Source organism: Pongo pygmaeus, chromosome 10, assembly GCF_028885625.2.
Source record: "Pongo pygmaeus isolate AG05252 chromosome 10, NHGRI_mPonPyg2-v2.0_pri, whole genome shotgun sequence".
In the NCBI taxonomy this organism is placed as follows: Eukaryota; Metazoa; Chordata; class Mammalia; order Primates; family Hominidae; genus Pongo; species Pongo pygmaeus.
Window position 1 is genome coordinate 7,498,886 of NC_072383.2, and position 25,187 is coordinate 7,524,072.

The 25,187-nt window shown below is 36.1% G+C and overlaps 1 protein-coding gene across 1 annotated transcript in view; it reads right to left on the reverse strand.

The window, feature by feature from the left end:
* Positions 1-342: 342 nt before the first annotated feature.
* The window catches only part of CD163L1 (CD163 molecule like 1), a 91,108-nt gene continuing 66,263 nt past the window's right edge, over positions 343-25,187 (reverse strand). The window contains exons 9-19 of the mRNA XM_063646913.1: positions 20,708-21,028; positions 17,440-17,754; positions 17,021-17,335; positions 16,571-16,663; positions 16,182-16,496; positions 15,062-15,382; positions 11,049-11,357; positions 10,633-10,665; positions 9,786-9,896; positions 8,931-9,026; positions 343-490 (exon numbers count right to left, since the gene is read on the reverse strand). Of these exons, the coding sequence (XP_063502983.1) occupies positions 450-490; positions 8,931-9,026; positions 9,786-9,896; positions 10,633-10,665; positions 11,049-11,357; positions 15,062-15,382; positions 16,182-16,496; positions 16,571-16,663; positions 17,021-17,335; positions 17,440-17,754; positions 20,708-21,028 (2,270 nt within the window). The 3' untranslated portion in view covers positions 343-449. The remainder of the gene's footprint in view (positions 491-8,930; positions 9,027-9,785; positions 9,897-10,632; positions 10,666-11,048; positions 11,358-15,061; positions 15,383-16,181; positions 16,497-16,570; positions 16,664-17,020; positions 17,336-17,439; positions 17,755-20,707; positions 21,029-25,187) is intronic.

A 25,187-nucleotide genomic window follows, 5' to 3' on the forward strand; every position in this document is an offset into this window, starting at 1 on the left:
GTTGGCATATAAACAACAGAATTTTTTTCCCTCACAGTTTGGGAAATTATAAGCCTGAGATCAGGGTGCCAGCATGATTCAGATCTGATGAGGGCTCCCTGCCAAGTTGTAGACTGCTGACTTCCCGTTGTACACTCACATAAGGGAAGGACAGTGACAGAGCCTCTGAGGTTCCATTATTAAGGGCAGTAATCCCATTCATGAGGGCTTCACCCTCACAACATGATTACCTTCCCAAAGCTCCACTTCCTAATACCATTACATTGGCAGTTAGGATTTCAACATACAAATTTTTTTTGTTGGAGGAAAGGGAAAACACAAACATTCAGTCCATTTAACAGTGATATACATAATTCAACTTTTATTATCACCAGTCTTTATCAATTTAGCTGTTGAAATGTTATTTGGACAAGTTTTCTATAGGGCAACTTTACTTCCTCTTTATTCATTTAAAAGTTGTTGTCTCCTTCAAAGATATTTAGAGGTTGATCTGAAATTATAAAACAAGAGGCAACAAGTTACTATTCTTCCAAATAAGAATGCTAGTCTACATGAAGTTAAAGTTAAGACACGTGTGTGTGTGCACACACAAACACACACACAAAGAATTGATCGATTAGGACAGATTTAGTAGGTGCTATGTATTAATATTTCTTTTTTGTGCATATGCAGATATTATGCAATTTTCTTTCTGCTCCCATAGTCTAGAATTCTGGGTCTCATAATGTAATAATTTACTTATCAAAGAAAAAGAGTGTTAAATAACACCAAAATTAAAAAGGAAGGTACAATTACATATGGTTTTGGTTTTCGGAACACCTCTGGAAATTAATCTTTCAAAAGTTTTTAGTATGGATTCTGCTAAGTCAGAATTGATGATTAATGAGGTTTAGACAGAACAAAAGTAGGTTTTTTGTATCATAGAATAATAGACTTGCTCAGTGTTATGAGCTGAATTGGGTCCCCCCAAATTCATATGTTCAAGTCTTAACCCCTAGTTCCTCAGGATGTGATTGTATTTGAAGATTGGACCTTCAAAGAGGTAATTAAGGTAAAATGAGGTCACATGGGTGAGCCCTAATCCAGTAAGACTGGTGTCCTTACAAGAAGAAATTAGATCACAGACAACACAGACCAAGGGATGACCATCTGAGGGCATAACAAGAAGATGACTGTCTGCAAGGGAAGGAAGGAGGCCTCAGAAGAAACCAAACCTCCCAATATCTTGATCATGGACTTCTGGCATCCAGAATTGTGAGAAAACAAATTTCCATTGTTTAAGCTGCCCAGTCTGTGGTATTTTCTTTTGGCAGCCCTAGAAAACTAATACACTAAGCACAATAATAAACTAAGCAGAACTGCTGAGGGAAAATCTTTTCTAATATAGAACCCTAATTTCAAGTACTTTAAAAACAACACATAGTATTCATTGGCAAACAAAAATTGTGCTAATATAAATTGGTATTTATTAAAATTGGTTTAGAATAATACAGACTCAGTCATTTGTTTCTTACATCATGCAGATGAAAACACATAAGATACACTTTAGGATACATTTTAATTTAAGTTTTTCAATGAACTTTTCCAAATAGAGAAATTATCAATAGCATATAAAGAGGAAAAAGGCTTCAATCATAAATATAAGTCTTGGTATTAGAAGAGTTACCATTAAATTATGTTGGAGCTAGTTATTATCTAAATGGTTTTTGTGTACTTTGCCTCTGGTTTTTCTAACTTTCTTTGTTATTATGGTAACAATATATTTTTGAGAAAAAACGGAGAAACTCAAGCCCATTCACTTGGATCATTGGGTCAAATTTGAAATAGTTTTGTGTTGGTGATGTCTAGATATTCTGTAATAAAAATCAGGAGACATGACTTATCTTTGCTCCCTGGCATTTATTCCCATAAAAAATTTGGAATTATCTTTGGGCTACACAGAAATGCTGGTTTCAGAATTGCTAGCTCATTCATGCTAGGAATTAAAAAGTGTTCTCAACATTATTTAGAAAGCACAGGAGGAGAAAGAGGTGAGAAAGAAGCAGAAAAATATTTAAGCAATAATGACAAGATTCCTCACAACTAATGACAGAAACCAAAGCACTTATCCAGGCAGCACAAAGAACACCAAGCAGAATAAATGCCAAAAAAACCAAAGAAACAAAGAAAAAAACCCAGAATTTAGTCATTCATATTCAAACTGCAGAAAATCAAAGACAAAGAAAAAATATTAAAAGAAGCCAGAGGAAAAAAATTGTCTACAGAGGAGCAAGATAAGAATTACACTGAACTTCTCTTCAAAAACTATGCTAGCAAAAAGAGTGAGTATAATATTTAGCGTGAAAAAAAGAACCATCAACTTAGAATTCTGTATTCAGGGGAAAGTATCCTTCAAAAGTGAATGAGAAATAAAAGATTTTCTCAGACAAATAAAAACTGAGGTTATTTGTTGCCATTACAGTCGCCTTGCAAAAAATTATAAAAGAAATTCTTCAGAAAGAAAGAAAATGATATAGTTCAGAAGCTCTGGTCTACGAAAAGAAAAGGGAAGCATTAGAGAAGAAATAAATACAGGTAAAATAAAACTCTTAAAAAATTTTTACTCTTATTTGATCTAACAGATAAATTTGCTCATCTTCATTCCTGAAAGTTATTTTTTCTGGATATAGATTTCTGGATTGACAGTTCTTTGCATTTAGCACTTTAAAGACTTTGTTTAATTGTTTCCTGACCCCTTTAGAAATCTGTATTCATTTTAATTGTTGTTCCTCTAAACATAATGTGTCATTTTTGTCTCCTTGCTTTTGATATTTTTTCCTTTGTGTTTGATTTTCAGTAATTTGAACATGATGTGTCTGGGAATGTATATATTTAGTTTGATGTTTGCTAAGCTTCTTAAATCTATGAATTCATGTCTTTCAACAAATTTGTGAAGTTTTCAGACAATGTTTCTTCTTAAAAAATTCCTGCACCATGTCTAACTTCTCTTCTTTTCTAATACTCCAATGATATGTATGTCTTTTTTTTTTTTTTTTTTTTTTTCAGATGGAGTTTCGCTCTTGTCACCCAGGCTGGAGTGCAATGGTGCGATCTTGGCTCACTGCAACCTCTGCCTTCCAGGTTCAAGCAATTCTCTTGCCTCAGCCTCCCAAGTAAGTGGGATTACTGGCGCCCACTAACACACCCATCTAATTTTTGTATTTTTAGTAGAGATGAGTTTTCACCATGTTAGCCAGGCTGGTCTCAAACATCTGACTTCAGGTGATCCACCCACCTCAGCTTCCCAAAGTGCTGGGATTACAGGCATGAGCCCCCACACGCCACCAGTATGTGTATCTTTTGATATATTCCCATAGGTTCCTCTCTTCCCATTTTTAAGTTACTTTTTTCTCTCTATTTTATTGAATAATTTCCATTGGCCTGTCTTGAAGTTCACTGATTTTTTTTTCTGTTATCTTCTTTCTGTTGTTGAGGCAATCCAGTGATTTTTTGAAAGATGTTCAGATACTGACATTTTTAATTTTTGAATTTCCATGGGATTCTGTTTCTTTCCTGAAAAGATTTCTCCATTAGTTTCTAGAAAGTTTGCCTTTGCCTCATAGAATATGGCTATAATAGCTTTCATGCTGTTACAGTCTTTGTATGATAATCCAACCTCTGTTTAATGTAGATTGGCAACTGCTGGTTGTCTATTCCATGAGAATTGATTAGATACTCCTGGTTGTTTGTATGTTGGATAATTCTGGTTCATATGCTGGATATTTTGAATATTATGTTGTAAGACTTCTGAGTCTTACAAAAGTTTTGTTAAAACACTTTGGAGAAAGTGGGTTTTTGGTTTTGTTTTTGCTTTGTTTTGTTTTGTTTTGTCTTGATTTAGCAAGTGATCAACCCAGTTAGGTTCAGATTGCAAGTTCTGTCTTACCATCTCTGGTGGTTTATTTAGTGTCAATTCAGTTCTCAAAGACTTTGCTATTCTGTTCGGGTATGCTTTTTGCATGTACCAATATGAGTTGTTCTGGGATTTGAGTAGTATATATATTTTCGTTCATTTCTCAAGGACTTTGCTATGCTTCATTGTGTTATGTTCTGCATAATTGCAGCTAAAAGGTAAATCTGGTACTTGTATTGCTTCAAGATCTCTTCTCCAGATCCTCCCTCTATGCAATTTCCTCTATGTTCTCCAGCTTCCAGTGGCTTCTTTTTCTGTTTTCTCTGGCAAGAAAATAAATGGGTTATCTCACAGTTTTATTTTCTCATACTGCAGTAAAGTTTCACATGACTAGGAAGTAATAAGAGAAAAGAGAATGAGGATTTTCCCCAAACTATTTGCATAACAGGGGTCATTCTTTCATGCTCTGCTATCCAGAGAAATAAGTCTTCTCTCAAACTTAGTTGCCTGTGCCACATTGGCTGTAGCAGGGCAGATATGCTTTTTAAACTGGACTAGGGCTAGGGTGAAGAGAGCAAACTAAAAAATAGGAAGATTCCCCATGTTCCCTGGATTTCCCTTCCCCTGTCCTCTGGCCAGAAAGATGGGCTTTTTTAGGAATCCAGGAAGAAAAAAACACAAACAGAAAATTTACCACCGTGATCACAATAGTCTTTCCTCAGTTTGACGTTTCTTTTCAGTGTGTTATTTACTTTTCAGAGTCCCAAGATTTTTTTTAAGTGTATGATTTGGTGAAATGAAGTACATTCAGTTTTTTGTGCAACCATTACCACCATCTATCTCCAGAATTCTTTTTATCTTGCAAAATGAAACTCTATACTAATTAAAGAATAACTCCCCATTCTCCCTCCTCTAGCCCCTGGAGACTACCATTCTACTTTCTGTTTATATGAATTTCATTGCTCTATGTACCTCTTATAAAGGGAATCATGTAGTATTTGTCTTTTTCTGGCTGACTTATTTCACTTAGCATAATTATTTCACTTAGCATAATATCCCTAAAGTTCATCTACATTCCATTGTATATATACACATACATGTAAAATGGAGTATTTATATATATGGGACATTTGTGTATTATATATACTATATATTATTTTTATATATTATATATTACTTATATAAATTATATATTATATATTATATATTATATATCATACGTATTATTTTTATATTATATATTATATATTACTTATATGTTATAGATTATACAGTTAATATATTACTTACATATTATAGATTATATAGTAATTATACTATATAATTATATTAAATTATATAAAATAAAATATAAAATATATAATAAATATACTAAATATATATTATATAACATAATTACAATTATAGATAATTATATAGCATGTTATTTATATTATATATCATATATAATTATGTATTATTAAATTATTGTAATAATTTATTCTATAATATAGTATATATCAATATATTAATAATTATAACATATTATATATTAATACGTAATATATTATATTAATATAATATGTTAATATTAAAAAACCTCTTACTAAAGAAAACCCCAGGACCTGATGCTTCACTGCTGAATTCTGCCAACCATTTAAAGAAGAACTAATGCTAATTCTGTTCAAACTCTTAACGAAATTGAAGAGGAGAGAACACTTCTAAACTCATTTTATAGGGCCAGCATTACCCTGATACCAAAACCAGACAATGAAACAACAAAGAAAGAAGACTCCAGGCCAATGTCACTGATGAACAAAAATGTAAAAGTCCTCACCAAAATACTAGCAGACTAAATTCAACAACTGATTAAAAGATTTTTCACCACAATCAAGTGAAATTCATTCCAGGGATGCAAAGATTGTCCAACATGAGCAAATAAATAAAAAAGTGATATATCACATTAACAAAATCAAGAACAAAACCCATATAATCATGCCAATAGATGCTAAAAAAATCATTCATAAAATTCAACATCCTTTTATAATGAAAAGCCTCAACATACTGGGTATAGAAGGAACATACTTCAACATAATAAAGGCTATGTATGACAAATCCACAGCTAATATGATACCAAATAGGGAAAACTAGAAAACATTTTCTCCAAAATGTGGAACAAGGCAAAGATGTCCATTTTCACCACATTTATTCAGCATAATACTGGAAGTCCCAGCCAGAGCAATTAGGCAAGAGAAAGACATATGGGGCATCCTAGTTGGAAAGAAAGAAGTCAAATTAGCCTTCTTTGCAGACAATATGGTTTTATAGTTAGAAAAATCTAAAGACTCCACCAAAAAACTGTGAGAACTAATAAATACATTCAGTAAAGTTACAAAATATAAAATCAACATATAAAAATCAGTAGCATTTATATATCCCAATAGCAAATAACCTGAAAAAGAAATCAAAAAGCAATCCAATTTGCAATAGCTATAAAGAATATAAAATACTTAGGATCAATTTAAGCAAGAAGTGGGAGATGTATACAAAGAAAACTATAAAACACTGATGAAAGAAATAGAAGAGGACAAAAAAATAGAAGTATATTTCATGCTCATAGATTGAAAGAATTAATATTGTTAAATACCCAAGGCAATTACCCAAAGCAATTTACAGATTCAATGCAATCCCTATGAAAACACTAATGACATTTTTCACAGAAATAGAAATAACAATCACAATCATAAATTTTAGATGGTACAACAGAAGGCCCCCAATAGCCAAAGCTATTCTGAGCAAAAGAAGGCATCGCATTACCTGACTTCAAAATATACTACAAAATTATAGTAATCAAATCAGCATGGTACTAAAACAGACACATAAACCAGTGGAACAGAATAGAGAACCCAGATATAAATCCATGCATTTATAGCCAAGCCACTCTTGACAAATACACCAAGGACATACATTGGGAAAAGACAGTCTCTTCAATAAATGGCACTGGGAAAACTGGACAACCACATGCACAAGAATGAAACTAGACTCTATCTCACATCATACAAAACACCAAATAAAAACAGATTGAATGACTAAATGTAAGAGCTGAAACTATGAAACAACTAGAAGAAAACACTGGGAAACACTCCAGGATATTGGTCTAGGCAAAGATTCTTGGGTAAGACCTCAAAAGCACAGGCCACCAAAGCAAAAATATAGACAAATGAGATTATATCAATCAAAAATCTTCTGCACAGCAAAGGAAACAATCAACAAAGTGAAGAGACAACCCACAGAGTGGGAGAAAATATTTTTAAACTATCCAACTAATAACGGGTTAATAATCTAAATATATAGAGCTCAGACAACTCAAAAGAAAAAAACCAACTAATCTGATTTAAAAAATGGATGAAAGAACTGAATAGACATTTCTCAAAAGAAGACATACAAATGGCCAATATGTAAATAAATGCGCAACAACACTAATAATCAGAGAAACATAACTCAAAAAGACAATGAGATATCATCATATCATCATACCTCAGGCAGAATGGCTTTTATCAAAAAGACAGGAAATAATGGATACCGGCAAGGATATTAAGAAAGGAGAACCCTCATACACCATTGACGGGAATATAAATTAGTATAGTCATTATGGAAAACTGTATGGATTTTCCTCAAAAAACTAAAGATAGTATTACTATATGATTCAGCAATTCCACTTCTGGGTATATATCCAAAAGAAAGAAAACTATATATCAAAGCGATAGCTGTACCATGTTTATTGCAGCACTATTTATAATAGCCAAAATATGGAATTAGCCTAAGTGTCCCTTGATGAATGAATGGGTAAGAATATGTGGTATATATACGCACACATTTTTAGCCATAAAAAATGAAATCATGTTATTTGTAGTAACATGGTGGAACTAGAGGTCATTATGTTAAGTGAAATAAGCCAAGCACAGAAAGACAAATATCCATGTTCTCATTCATATGTAGGAGCTAAAAATGTTGATCCCATGAAGATAGAGAGTAGACTGGTGGTTATCAGAGGCTGGAAAGGGTAGGGGAAAGGGAGGATAAAGAGACGTTGATTGAGTACAAATATACAATCATAGGAAATAAAACTTAGTGTTTGATAAATCAATAAGGTGACTATAGGTGACTATAATTTACAATAATCTATACATATTTCATAATAGCTAGAAGAGAATAATTCAGATGTTTCTGGTATAATAAAAAGACAAATATTTGAAGTGAGATATCCCAATTTTACTAATTTGATCTTTAGAAATTATATGAATGTACTAAATTATCACATGTACCTAGAAACTATGTACATCAATACAAAAATAAAGTTTAAAAACAATGTTAATTAAAATAACAAGGAGATGCCACTTATCAAATACTAAATTAGCAACATTATAAAAGATGAAACTATTTAGTATCAGTGATTATTCAGTAAAATACATTCTCATTTATAACTTAGAGGAGTAAAATTTGTTATAGCTATTGGAAAGTCACTTTGCCAGATGGTGTTCATTGTATTGTCACAGTAATTCCATTATAAGTTATTTCCAAAAAAGATTTAGTTTTATGCACTGTTTTGTCCACACTGTATATCATAATCAAATTATTTTAAAAATAATTATAAATGTACAAATATAGATAAGATTCAAGGAACTTAGCCACCATATTAAAATGGAATGTAATGAAATTGGAAAACAATTATTGTTTATTGGGTTTGTAATGAAACTGTGGACAAGGTATTTGACTGACTATTAGAAGAAACAATACTTTTTATTTTAGTCTTCTCTGCTTGGTGCCTCTGCCATGAACTAAATATGACACTGAGGATGAAATAAGTGAGAATGTATATTCCAGTTTTCTTAATTTTGAGTCATATTTTATTTTATCTATTCCCCGTTTGTTTCCCCTTCGTGTATTTTGTATAAGAGGCTGAGACACATCTCCATTGAGTGGGAGTTCTTAAATATCAGTGGTATTTCCTCATATTCCCACCCTCTCCATGGAGTGCGGCCCCTGGAGTTGCACAGACCTGAGGTTCTTGTCCCGTGTGGGTCCTCTCTCTTGAGGCAGGTCTCCATCTCATGGAATAAATTCTCCTCGAGAGAACCCCTCCTTCTGGTTGAAACTGAGAATGGATGCTTCATGGTTAGGATTCAAATTCAAATGGCCTACCCCTTATATTAGGACACTTAATGCTAAGGTTTGACACATATTAATCCCTCTGAGCTAAAATCCAATGGCTCTTTCAGCACCTACCCCTGCTAGTGAATTTTTAACATTTTTAATATTTATCCTCCTTTTTCTCGAACCCTTGATATTCTTCCACTTTTATTACCAAGTTCTTTACATAATATTTACTATGTGCTGGCCATTTTTCATACAGATGATTAATTTATTTAACTATCTTAACCTGACGAGGTGAGACTATTATTATCTTCACAAATTAGGAAATTGGAGTTTGGAAAGGTAGTCTCTAGCCAAAGGCCACACAGCTAGTAAATTATATAAGTGGTGTTCAAACCCAGGAAACTCTTGTTCTTAATCCTCCACCATGCTTCTACATTTTCTATTGGCTATTTCTGCAATCTAGATTCTGAACCGAAACATACAATTACCTTCCTCCTATCAGCTAAGATATTTGCCTATCTGACTCATTGTCTGTATTGCAAGCTACAGCTTCTAAAAGATTACATTTGTGTAAATGGAAATTGTGGATTGGCTGATTCTTGATCATTCCACATGTTTCTGCATTTGGCCTGGCACTTTCCAATCTATCTCACTCAAAGTGGCAAGTGCATTTCTTCCCCTCTGCAAGAATCCCCCATCCTGTGTGCCCTTGGTGGCAGGTAACTCACATTTTATACAATCCTAGTGGGGCTCTCACCTCTGAGGGGCAGATGTTTTTGTTTCTGAACTTGGCGCCACGTGAGAAATAGAATAAACAGAACCAGGAGAAGGAGCCCAAAGATACTAGATAAAATAAGTGCTGAATGACCTGTACAGAAGTTAAGCATTGATAAGTATTAAACTAGTAGATATCAATTGTGGGTTTATACATTGTAAAAAAAACTGGTTCCCTAATTGCTGAGAAGAATAATGGCTATACATTTCAACATATTCATGAACAGTACATAATCTTTGAGAGCTATTTTAGGTGAAAACTATCTTGGAACAACTGAATCCAGATCTTTCCATAATTCTATTGCCCTAAATTATTTCCAATTTTATGCAAAAGATTTGATAAATAAACCTTTCCTCTTGCATTGCGTTCACTACTAAAACACCAGAATCAGAAAATACTAGGGCTTGAGCTGTGAGCTGTTTCTTTTTTTTTTTTTTGAGATGGAGTCTCACTCTGTCACCCTGGCTGAGTGCACTGGCACGACCTCGGCTCACTGCAACCTCTGCCTCCTGGGTTTAAGTGATTCTCCTGAAGCTTGAGCTGTTTCTGCCAGTCTCATAAAGAATATTTGAGAATCTAGAAAGATAACTCTATCTATGAAGGTACCATAAGAGTCGTATCCTTCTCTGCATGTAAAAAGGATTTTTCTAGAGAGAAGGACTGCATAGCAAAGCAGTCATAGAGCTACTGATACCACTGGCTGCGACCCACAGACTCATATTTCTGCAGTCCCCAGTCTTCTTGATTATCCATAGCAGTTTCTGCCCTCCCTTGACCTTCCATATAGCCTTAGGTATTGGTGTCAGCACTGATAGGCAGAAGACCATACCTGAGGAGGCATTCAGTGATCTCAGCGACTGTCCTGAGAGAGAGAGAGAGACGTAAATGAACGAAAAGGAACTGGGTATTTCTTTTTACATCTCCTGCGATTATCGGATGTCATTTAAATATCCTTTTTACATCTCCTGTGAATATTGGATGTCATTTAAAATATCAGTCAGAATCCTCTTGCTTCGAAGTCTAAGGCCAAATCCAGCTTTCTTCCCTCAAAATTATGGGGGCTATTTTAGGTAACAGTGGAACATTATTTTATTTAGTTGTGGAAAAACGTTAGTTTAACATAGCCTTTCATTCTTCAACAAGAAATCCTAGTATCTTCAGCTCAACTCTCTGAGTGAGCCTGTTTCCCAATGTTCTCTACCATTAGTGGGAGGCTCATTTTAAGTGCAGCCTTTTCACACTTACCAGAGCACCTCACGCCAGCATCTTCCTTGTGTCCACAGTCACTTTGTCCCCAGGGTTTGGCATGACAGTCCCATAGAAATGACTCATTTCCTTTGCACTGCATGTCATCCAACCAGATGGTTCCAGTTCCCTGGCCAAACGAAGCCTCCCTCATGGCAGCCAGAGCAGAGCCACAGCCCAGCTGCTGACATACCACTTCCGCCTCAGCCAGGTCCCAGGAGTCATCACACACTGTGCCCCAGGAGCCTGCGTGCCAGATCTCCACTCTCCCAGAGCACTCGGTGTCTCCTCCACGCACTCTTATTCTATCTACAAAGGCACAAAACATGGCTGTCTTTACTCCTGAAGGAGGTTGTGGGAGAATGCTGAGGTAGCAAAACTTGAAAGTAGTAAATGTGCTTGATGAATATGGGTGTGGTAAGGAAGGCAGAATTTCAATGTTACATAGATTAGACAAGAACCTGTAAAGTGAATAAGCCCCTACACATGACTGTGGTTTGTCCTAGTCACACTCAAGGGGTGAAGCATCTCCAGCGAGGCCAAACCAGATATTCATTTTCTACTCTAGATGTTTGAAAACAAAACATATTGATTTAATTTTCCAAATTTCAGTGTCCTATCTGACCCAAACCTCCTATCTTGCCCCTCTCATTTTCACAGTTTCTCCAAATATAACTAATGTTCATTTGGCTCAAGTTTGATCTATAGACCATTGCTTCTTCTATGCCCTCCAATTATCAGTCCTTTCTTGCCTTCACTTTACTCCCTGTAAGTATGTATACTAAGATCATAACTACAAACACTCTTTCCCAAATGAACAATGCCTTGGCACTAGTGACGTCTCGTCACATGGCTGTGTACAAATTCAGGATAAGCCCGACTCTCTATTTCCCTTAAGCCGGTTCCTGAAATACTGAGTTTCACTGCAGATAATTGTAACTGGGGTCATTTTAAACTGCTGCCAAAAGAGTCTGCAGAATCCTCAATATTTTAGAATGATCTTATCATTTTCATGTTTCATTCTTTATTATTTTGTTAAATGTCCTTTCATATTCTAAGCCTCTGCCTTACCTCTGCCCACCAACCACATGAAGACCAAAAGGGAATCTCAGGATTTCTCTACTGGATTTTAGTTCCCGTAATAGTATAGGAAAAGTTACGGTTTCAGTAGATAATTAACTTTTAGGTAATTTGGCTTCTATTCAAAAGGGTTTTTTTGATCTAAACCCAAAAGGGTTTTTTGGTCTCATCCCCAGGTCTGATAAGTCATACCCAAGTCCCCAAACCTGATAACTTTCACATGAACCCTTTAAAAAATTTCCTTTCTCCTTGTCATAAGAGCCCCTCTCCAGTACCATGTTAACTCTTTTCTCTCTCTCATAGCCAAACATCTTGAGTTTATTTTTTCTCTTCATTTTTGTAAATCTGCTGCTCATTAATAAATACTTTTAGACTAGCTTCTACCTCCTACCAATACAGAGTGCATCACTGAATGGCCTATATAATAATAAATTCAGAGTATGGTTTTTAATCCTACTTCTTTGCTATGGTTTGGCTGTATCCCCACCCAAATCTCGAACTGTAGCTGCCATAATTCCCACGTGTTGTAGTGGGGGGACCTGGTGGGAGGTAATTGAATCATAGGGGTGGGTCTTTCCTGTGCTGTTCTTGTGATAGTGAATAAGTCTCACAAGATCTGATGGTTTTATACATGGGAGTTCCCCTGCACATGCTCTTTTGCCTGCCACCATGTAAGACATGACTTTGCTCCTCCTTTGCCTTCAGCCATGATTGTGAGGCCTCACTAGCCATGTGGAACTGTGAGTCCATTAAGCCTCTTTCTTTATAAATTACCCAGTCTCTGGTATTTCTTTATAAGCAGCATGAGAACTGACTAATACATTCTTTCATCCTTTCACAAAATTGACTCAAGAAAATGAGAATAAGCCAATAGTCCTGGACATTCTTTTTAAGTATTAACAAATTACTATCCAAAATAGCTATAGTTATTCCCTTTCAAATATTGAAACACAATGATTTTATTCCATATCCTATTAAAGATCATAAAAGCTGGCAGAATTCATCCTAGTCAATTTTATATTTCAACAAATCTCCAATGCTAATATCAACAAATATAAAAAGAGCACTAAATAAGATCTACTGCATAGTATCATCCATATACATGTAGATGCAAATTTTTAATATAAAATATTGATAAATTAAAACTTAAGATAGTTGAAATCCAAAATTTCAGGTAATATAATTGATCACATAGGAAAATAGATTTTGGGAAGAAAATATTGAGAAATATGCTTAAAATAATTTTCTATATATTTAAGGATATTTAATGTGATGTTACTTAAAATGGAAAAATAACTTGAATTTTCTACATGTCCAATGACAGGGATTTGGTGCATCAGATTATAGTATATCATATGGTAAAAAATATATATGCTTTAGCTTGAGAAAATATTGCTAAATCAAAAGAGCAGGCAGCACAAATATGCACAGTATAACTTTTTTGCAATAAAATTTATGAATATATATAAAATATATACACATATATGATACTCAAGAGTGTAACATCAGCTAATATATCATCAACTGATCATGGTATTATAGGTGATATCTGTGTTTTTTCCCAAGATTTCTGGGTTTTTTTCAAATTTTTTGTTTGGGGAATGATATTATTTTGTGATAAAATTACAATAGTAAAAAGAAGCAAAATGCTTAAAAATATGAACCACAAATAGACAATATTCATAAATAATGTCCATATCCACTACTAACCAAACCCATGCAAATTATGTTGATTTAGGTGAAATTTTAATTTGGGAAGGTATGTGTATGTCTGTGTATATGTTTCTCTCTGTGTGTAACACTGGTGGGAAAGGTGAAATAAAATCAATGCTCTCATATGCTGGTGATAAGAATGAAAACTAATACATAGGCTTTCTGCTGGAGCAATTAACTAGTACATATAAAGAATCAAAGAAATGTTCACTCATTTTACCCACTCATTTTGGGACAAGAAATATAACCTTCAGATATAATCAGAGATTCACCAAAAATGAATAAGGATGCTTATAATGGTATTATTTATGCTAGTCTGACATTGAGAAATAGCCTTAATACCAATAATCACATGGTTATTTATGTTCACATGATAAAATATTGCATGCCATTTGAAGGCTATTCATTGAAATTAGAATATATTTACAGTATACTTTTACATATAAAAGTAGGGTACAGATATCCTAAATATGCATTACATATGCATTACATGCATATATATCACTATGCATTACATGCATATATATCATACTATATATACATATACATATATATAGTATCTATATTTCATATACACATATCTATATTTCCTATACACAATCATAACTTTAAGTTTTTGTACAAAAGGAAGACTAATAGTTAAGGTTTCTGAATATTAGTAATGGTTATTTTTGATAATCAGATTAAACGTGGAATGCATTTTATTATTTATAATTGTACAATTTCTAAAATCTCTACAATAAATATATTAAATTTTAATCAAATAAGACAATTTACAAGTGTCTTATAAATAATCAACTAACTTCCTGTAGTAAAATGTTCTGCAGGAAAAAATAGAGCTGTTTAATCTCCATAATCAATTCATGTTTCCTCAAAAGTTCTGAGCTTTCTAGAATTTCTAAGACAAAGTATACATATTATATTTTTCATTTTTTAAAACACTAATTTTTTGTGTTGTTATCCTTTTATGTGCTTTCATCCAGCTTCTCACAAAGAGCTTAAAGGAATCAAAAGCGACAATATACATTTTTAAATACCCTGTAAAATACTAAACCAAAATAATAAAATTTCAATATAGAACAGATGTGATAAATCAGCATTTATTGTCATGCACTTTTCAGTAAGTCTGCCATGTGTTCCTGAATGGAAAGATTTGCTATTTATGGTAAGTTATATTTCACAGGGCTTCAGTGACAGCTGGTGTTTAGAAAGATACCCACCTTCACATGTGATCCAGGTCTCTTCTGCTGGGCTGGAGATTCTTTGCTCCCATGGGGCAGACAGGCACTGCCATAGGGAGATATGCGTTTTAGGACACTGAATGTCATCCACCCACATGAAACCAGAGCCTGTTTTAGATAAAGGGGCGAGACTGACAACTCCATTCTCCCCACAGCCCAGCTGCCTGCACACAATGCCTGCTATGGCTGTGGTGATGTTCCTCCTGCCGACGCTGCCCCAAGTCCCATTATAGAAGACTTCCAGTCTCCCAGCACAGCTCTCTGTTTCAGTTTCACTGTAGAGCCTCAAGGCTGTGAATTCTACAGAGAAACACAAAACTTAGCATTAAATATTTCCTCTGGAGTTGGAAAATTCCTCCCCAAGGAATCCATTTTTCCCCTGGAAATAATACATTAGGGCTCATAATACAATTTCATAAATCACTCTAACATATTAACAGCATAAATCTGATGGAAACTAAGGGTCTTGTATGATTTCAGGGTTAGTGTGGGTTTCCCAAGAATAGTTTTTGAGTTTTAAATTTGTATCAACTTAAGTTAAAATGCAACCTTCTACATTCTACTCTCGAACATAGATTCAATTCAGAAAATAATCGGGAGGTTAATCCCATTTGCAGGGGTGTCCCAGGGAGAGGATACAGTTATGGGTTCTTAGTTTCTGTTTCTGGTCAGGCTAGTAAAGCCCCTTCCTCATCCCTTTCCTCTTACCACTAGAGACAGAAACTAATAACCATGGCTTTAGGCTACTAAAAGCCTAAAATAAAACAAAACAGAACAACAAAATAAGGCAGATTGGACACGGTTGACAGTGTGTTCTCAGAGCCAAAGTGGATGTCATGTAAGGTCCCTTTCTTGGGGTCTAACCTTCTCTGACAGTAAGACCAATCCTTTATTTTTCTCAGTTATGAATGATACCCAGACAAATGTAATATGACAAGGATATTAAGAAATCAGTATAAGAATAGGATTAAAACCAAGTGGGTTTTTTTTTTTTTTATTCCTAGGCCATACACTTTTCACTACACTTTACAATTATGTTGTGTATGTGCAAGTGTGTGCACGTGTGTGTAGAGGAGGGTGAAAAGGTAGCAGCACAGACCTGAGCAGATGACCCCTGCGTCCTCCTTGTGCCTGCAGTCGTGCTGCCCCCAGCCGCGGGAAGGACATTGCCACAAGTGGGACTCCGTTCCTGTGCAGTTCAGGTCATCCAGCCAGATGGGCCCTGACCCCTCCCCAAAGTGAGCAGAGACCGTGGCATTGAGGGCCACTCCACAGCCCAGCTTTCGACACACCACGTGGGCATCGCTCAGGTCCCAGCCGTCATCACAGATGGTGCCCCAGAAGCCGTTGTGATAGATCTCTACTCTCCCGGCACAGCGGCTGTCCCCATCCACTAGGCGGAGCCGTTTGTCCTCTTAGAGGAGAAAGTCCAGTTAATAAGTCACATTCTTTAGAGTTGCGGTGTTTCCTAAAACTGATTCTGCTTACCTAAGCAGATGAAAGCACTGCCCTCTGGAACTGCGGACAAATATGGGTCAGATACATTTGCGAGGCATGGAAACAGTGGCTGGGTCAGACTTCCTGGTGGAGGGTGCAGGAAATGGGGCAAAAGTAAGACCAAAATACATGGAAAAGGTTGAAGAGTTCTGTAATAACATGGAATCAGCAATTGTGGTAAGGACTTTTCAAACCCTGTCGTCTATTGAAATCATTTTTATTAATAATGTCTACTCGTAAATCCCAAACACAGAGGTGTTAACTTCACCCTAGGAATGGCCCTAGTTATCATTATTTCTTATATGTTACTCTTTGACTGTCATGCCTATCCTCCCTCCACCTGCACCCCCATTTTCTTACTCATCTTTCCGTTAATCCCAACTCCCTCTACCATGTCTGGGCTATATTGACAGTAGTTAACCATAAGCACTATTCTCTTACCTGTGCAGATCACAGAGACTATATTTCCATGGATACAGGGAGGTGCTCCAAGAACTGTCATTTGACAGTTATCCAGAAGTGACTCATTCCCTAAGCAATGAAACCTGTGTCCCCACACACGACCACTTCTTTCTCCAATATATTTGCCTCCTGTGGTTGAGAGAGCAGTCCCACAGCTGAGCTGTCTGCATAGAACACGGGCATCTTCTGGGTCCCAGTGGGTGTCACACAGTGAGCCCCAGTGTCCAAGCACGTTGACCTCCACTTGCCCATCACATTGGGATTTGCCATTCACAAGTCGGACATCTGTATATCCTAGGAGGAGACAAGGCCACAGAAGAGACATCACGACTTATCAGCTCCAGCCCCATACTCCCCATCTCTAGCCCCAGCCAATTAAGATTATTTAAAAATCTCACGGGAACAGACAACTCCAACTTCTCTGCTGTGGATACAAGTGTCTTCCGGATGTTGAACCGCAGGGCATAATGCAAGGTGAGTTTCACTCCCTTCACACTGGAACTTTTCGGCCCAAGTTAGACCATTCCCTTTTCCAAAGTGATCTCCCACAGAAAGAGATATGGCATCTCCACAATTTAATTCTCTGCACAGCACATTGGCAGCATGAAGAGAGAAATCAGAATCACAGACAGAGCGCCATGTGTCTGCATGTTTCACTTCAACACGTCCAGAGCAGGGTATATCAGCTCCAACCAGCCTGGGCTCCCTGTGGGCTACAAAATAATATTTCAAAGGTTAGTTTTTAGGGTTTTCCAATATCTATCCCTGTCTCCAATCTCCATATCTAACCCGAGAGCAATTTTTCTCCGTTCATCATGAGAATATCCCATTTGTGGGGGCTCAGAGGATGAGATTAGCAGTACAGACTTAAATTCATAGATCTGGATTACATACCTATTTTCTATGTCTTGGTGACCCACCAATCCTAGATTTAGAACTCATCAGAAGGAAATGAATTGCACAATTTGTTTACATTAAAAAATACTAAGTAACCTCAGCATTAAACAACACATATGAAGATTTGTAGTCATCTTAAGAAGATGGTGTAATATAAGAATAGAAAGGCTTCTACCTACTGGTTAGATCCCTGTAATCCATCTAAATGAGTAATTCATAAACAACAAAAAAATACTGCCCATTATTCTGAGTCTATTCTTTGCAGCAAAACTACTTATATTAGTAATGTACGTTATCTGTCTCCAACCCAGGCATTTTTCCAAACTCCTGACCCATTTATCCAATTTCTACTTAGCATTTCCATTTGGATTTCTTATAGATATCTCAATGTGAATTCTTTGGAGTCCTTTCAAACATCTATCTAAGGCTGCAGACTTCCATATTTCTATTGATGGAACTCCACCATTCCAGACATTCAAATATTTTGAAATAATTCTTGACTTCCGTTTCATAATATATCTCGCCTTTCAGAAAGTTTTGTTTTCTGTATTTTCGAAGTATGCCCACAATCCCAAAACTTCTCACCCCTTCAACCCTAGCACCTTGATTGAGCCACCATCATTACTTGCCTGAGTTACTATAATAGATTCCTACAGATTCCCTGTTTCTATAATTATTCCTCTATAGTTCATCTTTTAAAAAAATAAAAATCCAGAGAGGTCATTTAAAATGATGTATTAGGTTAAATCAGTATTCTGCCCCAAATCCTCTCATGACTCCATATTTCACTCAGAGTAAAAACCTAAACTCTACGAAGACCTACTTGTCCCTGAGTGACCTTCCCCTGCTTATTTACCTCTTTTGGTGCCAGGTCCTGATGTTTTACTTATTGCTCTTCAGCTGCACTAGATTCCTTTCTCTTCTTCAAACATATCAGGCATAATCTTGCCCGAAGGCTTTTGAACTGGCTGTATCTCTATTTGTATTTTCCTTCTGCATATATATGCATAGAACTGACTCTCTTATGACCTTCAAGTCTTTGTCTACATTTCACCTTTTAAGTAAGGCCTACCTCAATCATTTTATTTGGAATTTCATTCTGTCCCATAAATACTCTGGATTCTATTTTCTAGTTCTGTTTTTTCCTATAGCCTCTAACATCAGCTAATAGCACATATTTTACTTCATCACAGAAAGTGATGTTCTTTTGAACAGCACTACTCCAGAATCTCCTATCATTAAAAAAATTGAGTAACTCCCCTGAAGATTATATTCCTTTTTAGTCATCACCTTATTTATTTCTTCCCCTTAAAATACAACTTTTTGGAAATAGTCTATGCCTATTATCCCAACATCTTTACCTCCCATTTCCTTCTCAACTTGAAATGATCTCCTTTTTCTAATGTGACATAACTACTTTTATTAAATTTATTCATGACTTCTTTGTTGCTAAGCTTAGTGGAAATTGTTCAGTTTCATCTATATTGGCCTCTTAGGGATTTTTTGGAATCGACGTCCCCATCTTTTTGAAACATTTTCCCTTGGCTTTAGCGATGTGACATTCTGCAACCACTGTTCCTCAGTATGCTTTTCCAACTTCTTTTATGTCAATAAACTATCAAATATTATTGTTCCTCAGGGCTAAGAGCTCCTCTTTCTTGAATCTAGGCTTTAAAAATTCTCAATTTACATTTTATTCCGAGATTTAGTTTCCATCTACATATGTAGGACTGTAATAGTTATATCTCCATTCAATACACGTCTTCTGATCACCTAAATCTTATATCCAGTTTCCTCCAACCCTCTTCATTTGATGACTGCTTTACTATTACCTCATATTTCACACATACCAAATTGGACTCATCATCCCACCCTCTCTAACCTGCTCCTCTTCCAAGATTATCTTTCCAGATGATAAAACTGCAGTGCACCCATCTGCTTAGTCTAGAAACCTTTATCTTTATTCCCACATTCAGAGTATTAAGTTCTGCTGGTTTCAGCTACTAAATATTTCTGAAATTTGGAAGCTTTTCACCAGCTCCACAGTGAGCATCCTAATCAAAATTCCCTATCTTCCCTAGAATTATTCAACAACATGACTCCCAGCATCCAATAGCCTCCTCTCTGCAGTGCACACACAGACACACACACACCCCCCACACTGCAGCCAGAGTGCTGTCTTTGAAATGCAAGTTGTATCATGCTTTCAACCTTCAATGGTTTATCATTCACTTTAGAATAAAGTCCAGAATTCCTATTCCATAAATAACCTTTCCCTTGCCTACATATCAAGACTTTATTATAAGTTTTCCCCCTTGTTCACTTTGATCTAATACCTCTTCTTTCAACCATCTTTTAGTTCCTGGAATAACACAAGCTTATTCCCAGGTGTGGTACTCGAATAAAATACTACTGTTTAAATTAATCTTCCCAACACTTCTTCATATGATTAAATCTTACCTGTCCTTCACATCTTTCCTTAACTATCACTTCACAGAAATATTCTCTGACTCTGCAAATAGGTAATAGCTTCTCATTATGCCTTCTCATTTCATCTTGTGCTTCTACTTCACACAATTTTAAATAAACAGTTATTTAATTATATATTTTTATTATATACCTGTCTTCTAGATAAGAGGGTAGGATTACTTTTATCTAATTCATTTACTTTTGACCTAATACTGTTAAATAGCCACTTCATAAACATGTATTAAATAAGTGCAAAAATAAATAATTAAATAAATGTGTTTCTCTTTGTCCAGAAATTACCTGAGCAGATCAAACTTGCTTCCATATTTAAACGACACGCAGTCTGTTTCCACTCCCATCGTATACAATCCCAGAGAGAGGCTTCCCCTCCAGTGCAGCCAGAATTCGACATTAAGATGTGTAATGTTCTTTCTGTGAAATGAGGCTCTCTGGAGACCCTGATTGCAGACCCACATTCAAGTTGCCTGCAAACAACTTCAGCAATGTTCATTCCCCAGCCATTAGCACACAGAATTCCCACGGCACCCTGGATTTTCACCTCAACTTTTCCAGCACACCTGCTGCTTCCACCCACAAGCCTCAGCTCCATATCCGATGCATCTGAAACCAAATACCACAATGATTTTAGAGAAGCACTCTGTGTGAGACATTAAAGATTCTTATCCATTCATGTACACTAACATAGACCAGTGGCCAAAAGTTGAGAGATTGTTTAGGTCCCGGCTTCACCAGTGTTTAATTTTATTTTGTACTTTCCTTCAAACTTAGTTTTCCTTTTTATTGGATAAAAAATAAAATAACAAAAGTACACCAAGGTATGTTTCAATCCATGAAAATTTCTGGCTTATAAAGCAAGGATATAGTTTTGCTTACAAAATCTTATCAGAGACTTAGGGTAAAAAATAGTGTTACTTAATGGCCCTAATTCTTGCCTGAATATTTGAAGAATTACATATTACATGTTAGATACTAAAGAGAATGTTAGAAAGAGGTGATATAATTTAATGAAAAGTCAAGGAAAAACTGCATAGGGCTGTGATATTACCAAATCCAGAAAAATGGAGAAACTTGCCTATTAGTGATGCCAAATGAAGTAATTCTAAAAAGAAATTGGAGCTCAGGAAAAGAAAACACAAAATTCACTGTATGTGAGAAGAGGAGTAGGTAAGTTTTTTTTTTTAATGAAAAATGCTCATCATCACTAATGATCAGGAAAATGCAAATCAAAACCACAATGCAATACCACCTTACTCCTGCAAGAATGGCCATAACCAAAAAATCAAAAAATAATAGATGTTTTCATGGATGCAGTGGAAAGGGAACTCTTCTACACTGCTGGTGGGAATGTAAACTAGTACAACCACTATGAAAAACAGTGGAGTTTCTTTAAAGAACTAAAAGCAGAGCTGCCATTTGATCCAGCAATCCCACTACTAGGTATCTACCCAGAGGAAAATAAGTCATTATCTGAAAAAGATACTTGCACACGCATGTTTATAGCAGCATAAATCGCAACTGCAAAAATATGGAACCAGCCCAAATGCCCATCAATCAACAAGTGGATAAAGAAACTGTGTGTGTGTGTGTGTGTGTGTGTGTGTGTGTATGTGTATGTATATATATATATACATACACACATACATCTACATACATATAAATACATATGTGTGTGTATATATATATACACACATGATGGAATACTACTCAGACATAAAGAGGAATGAATTAATGGCATTCACAGCAACATGGATGGAATTGAAGACTATTATTCTAAGTGAAGTAACTCAGGAATGGCAAACCAAATATTGTATGTTGTATGTTCTCACTCATAAGTGGGGGCTAAGCTATGAGGATGCAAAGACATAAGAATAATACAATGGACTTTGAGGACTCAGGGGAAAGGGTAGGAGGGGTTTGAGGAATACAAGACTACAAATTGGGTTCAGTGTATACTGCTTGGGTGATGAGTGCATCAAAATCTCACAAATCAAAACTAAAGAACTTACTCATGTCACCAATTACCATCTGTTCCCCAAAAACCTAAGGAAATAAAAAACTTTTTTAAAAAGAGAAAAAAAAAGAATTAAATCAGAAATTAATTCTGAGCCTAATTGAAAGAGTCAGCTTTTGAAGGAAATTTTTAGCAGTATTGATGTAAAATGAAATGAATCTAATTCTAGAAAGGTTACTTTATCTTTTTAGGGCTGTTTGGTAGCTTTGAGTGTGCTGTGGCATAGTCTGTGAAACAAATAATATTGTCTACTAATTTGAGAATATATCTAATTATATAAGAATGTAATACTTCTTTATCTAATTAAAAACTATAAATGGTATCAGCTTCTTTTCTATTGTTTTAGTTAAAAATAAAAATTCACATTATTAAATGTCTATGTGATATCATGCTTTTTCTACTTTATATACTAAATTATATTAATAGATTTATTAATTTCCTAATGTTGACAGATCTGACATGTCAGAAAATCAACTCTGACTTTGTCTGACCAGATCAAGCCTGACCAAGTTACTTCCTACTGGCCTTGGGAAGAAGAAAAATATAATTAACGTGGTCGAGAGGACCTGGAATGTCTGTCCTTTCCTATCACTTCAGTCCTTCCTGCCGCTTACAAAACAGTTGAATGAAATTTTACTGCATTAGTTATTTTGATATAATCTTGTATAGATATGAGATGATTCTCTAAATAAAACTCCCATGCAGTAGAAAAATATAGTTGCAATGTATTTCCATTTTAAGCCTATTTGTTACCCTGTGTCTTTGGAGCTCAGTGACAGGGTTTGTGAAACATGAGTCAAGATTTGTTTGTAATTGGCAGGAGTTTCAAAACAATAATCATGTGAGGGTGGTAGATCAGTCTTAGCAACTTTACCAGAAAAGTAAAAAGAATTTTTTTTAAATGGGGCTTATTTTAGGTACTGACATTTAGAGAGCTATAATTTTGTGTGTGGTGGTGGGGAGGGTGGGGAGAATAAACATATACATCTTGTAGGAATCTCTATCAAAATTGAGATTCCCTGAAAAGGTATCTAAAAACAGATGAACTTTCTTCCTTAAATGAACTACTCTAAATATAGGGAAAAACATATTTCACTGCTTTGTAGCAACATATTCCACTCTGAGAGAGAGTGTTAGGTGGAAAAACAGTTGCTGTAGGTGATTCAGCATAAAAAGGTGACATCACATTGACTTTTAGGTTTTTCTGAATTAAAAAAATATATATTTATATATGTAATTGTTTCATATACATAATTATATATTTATATATAATGGTTTTATATAGAATTGTTTATATATAATTGTTTTAAATCTATATATACACACACAGATATATATATATAATTCTCAATATATAAAATAATTATTACCAATAAGAAAGTCTGTAATTTACAAAAACAGATACAAGCACAGAGAAGAAAGTTGTGGGTAGTTTCTATGGATTGGAGTTGGGTCCCGTGTTCAGGAACCCTCAACTCTCTTATTGAAAGACACACTGATATTCATGATTATGGAGAGAAGAACTTTCCCTTAAAAGAGAATAGCTCAAGGGGGAGGCTTCAAGATGGCTACTAGAGGCACCCAACACTCACCACCAAAAATGATCAAAACAGCAAGTAGATAATTTCACAATGAATAGTGTCTAAGATAGAACACTGGAATTCAGCAGGGAAGTGATAGGGAGCAGATCCTTCTGAGGCACAGAGAGAGAAAGAAGTGAAGCAATTGTCTGGCTAGGATTGACTGGAAGCCTGGTATGGATCCCCACCGTAGAAAAAGAATAAATGAGAGATTCCTAGCAGTCCACATTCCCACTGTGGGCCCTTGCAATCCTAGCCATGGGAGAGCCCCTTAGCTTCTGTGGGCTCTGAGACTAGTACAGGGAGCTGCCTAGAGTTTGCACAATAGTGTTGTTCCAGAGGGGGAGTTTGTGCTGGGTCCTACATCCCAATCCCCAACCCCAAGACCCAAGTAACTCCAGCATGGCACCATTTTGAGAGTCCAGCTCCCACAAGATTGCATCCTGTCCTGGGCCCAAATAAGCCCTACATCTCTACATGTCTAGAGCCCCACTGATACCCTCCCTCATCCGTCCGGAGGGCTGCAGTGGTGCTATGCTGGTTGGACTGGCAGTGTGTCTAGGTCCCCAGCCATCTATTCCACACAGTGTCTGACATACTGGGAAATGGGTAGTTCACAGAGGAGTGTTCCCCCATGATAAAGAGAGCTGAAGCATCTCCCCAGAGCCTGAGAGCCACCTGCCTGGGGTCACTATCACTGATAGCAACCCCACTTCCTCTCAGCAGCAGGGAGATTGTGCACTTGCATGAGCCTTCAGTGAGCCTGAAAATGGCTTGCCAGGATGCCATACAAGGACCTACATGGAGGCTTGCCCCACCTGCTACCACCTAAGCATGCCACCCAAGGGCCTGGAAATTGCCCCATTCCACTCACCATAGTCTGTCCCTGTGTGCAACATCAGTAGCCTTGAGGACAGATCTGCACTGCTGGGTGCCACCACCACCTCCAGCACCCACCTACACGTGCCACCTGGGGGCCTGGGGAATTGCCTGCTCAGCACTGCTAGCACCAGTGTATACCAGCTGGGAACCTGACAGTTGGCCTGACACCACTACTGCCATTGGTGACACCATGCATGTTACCTAAGGGCCTGAGAACTTTCCCACCTGCCTAACCCAATGCTGCCACTGCTGGTAGATAAGCAAGCCACCTGGAAGCCCAAGAATT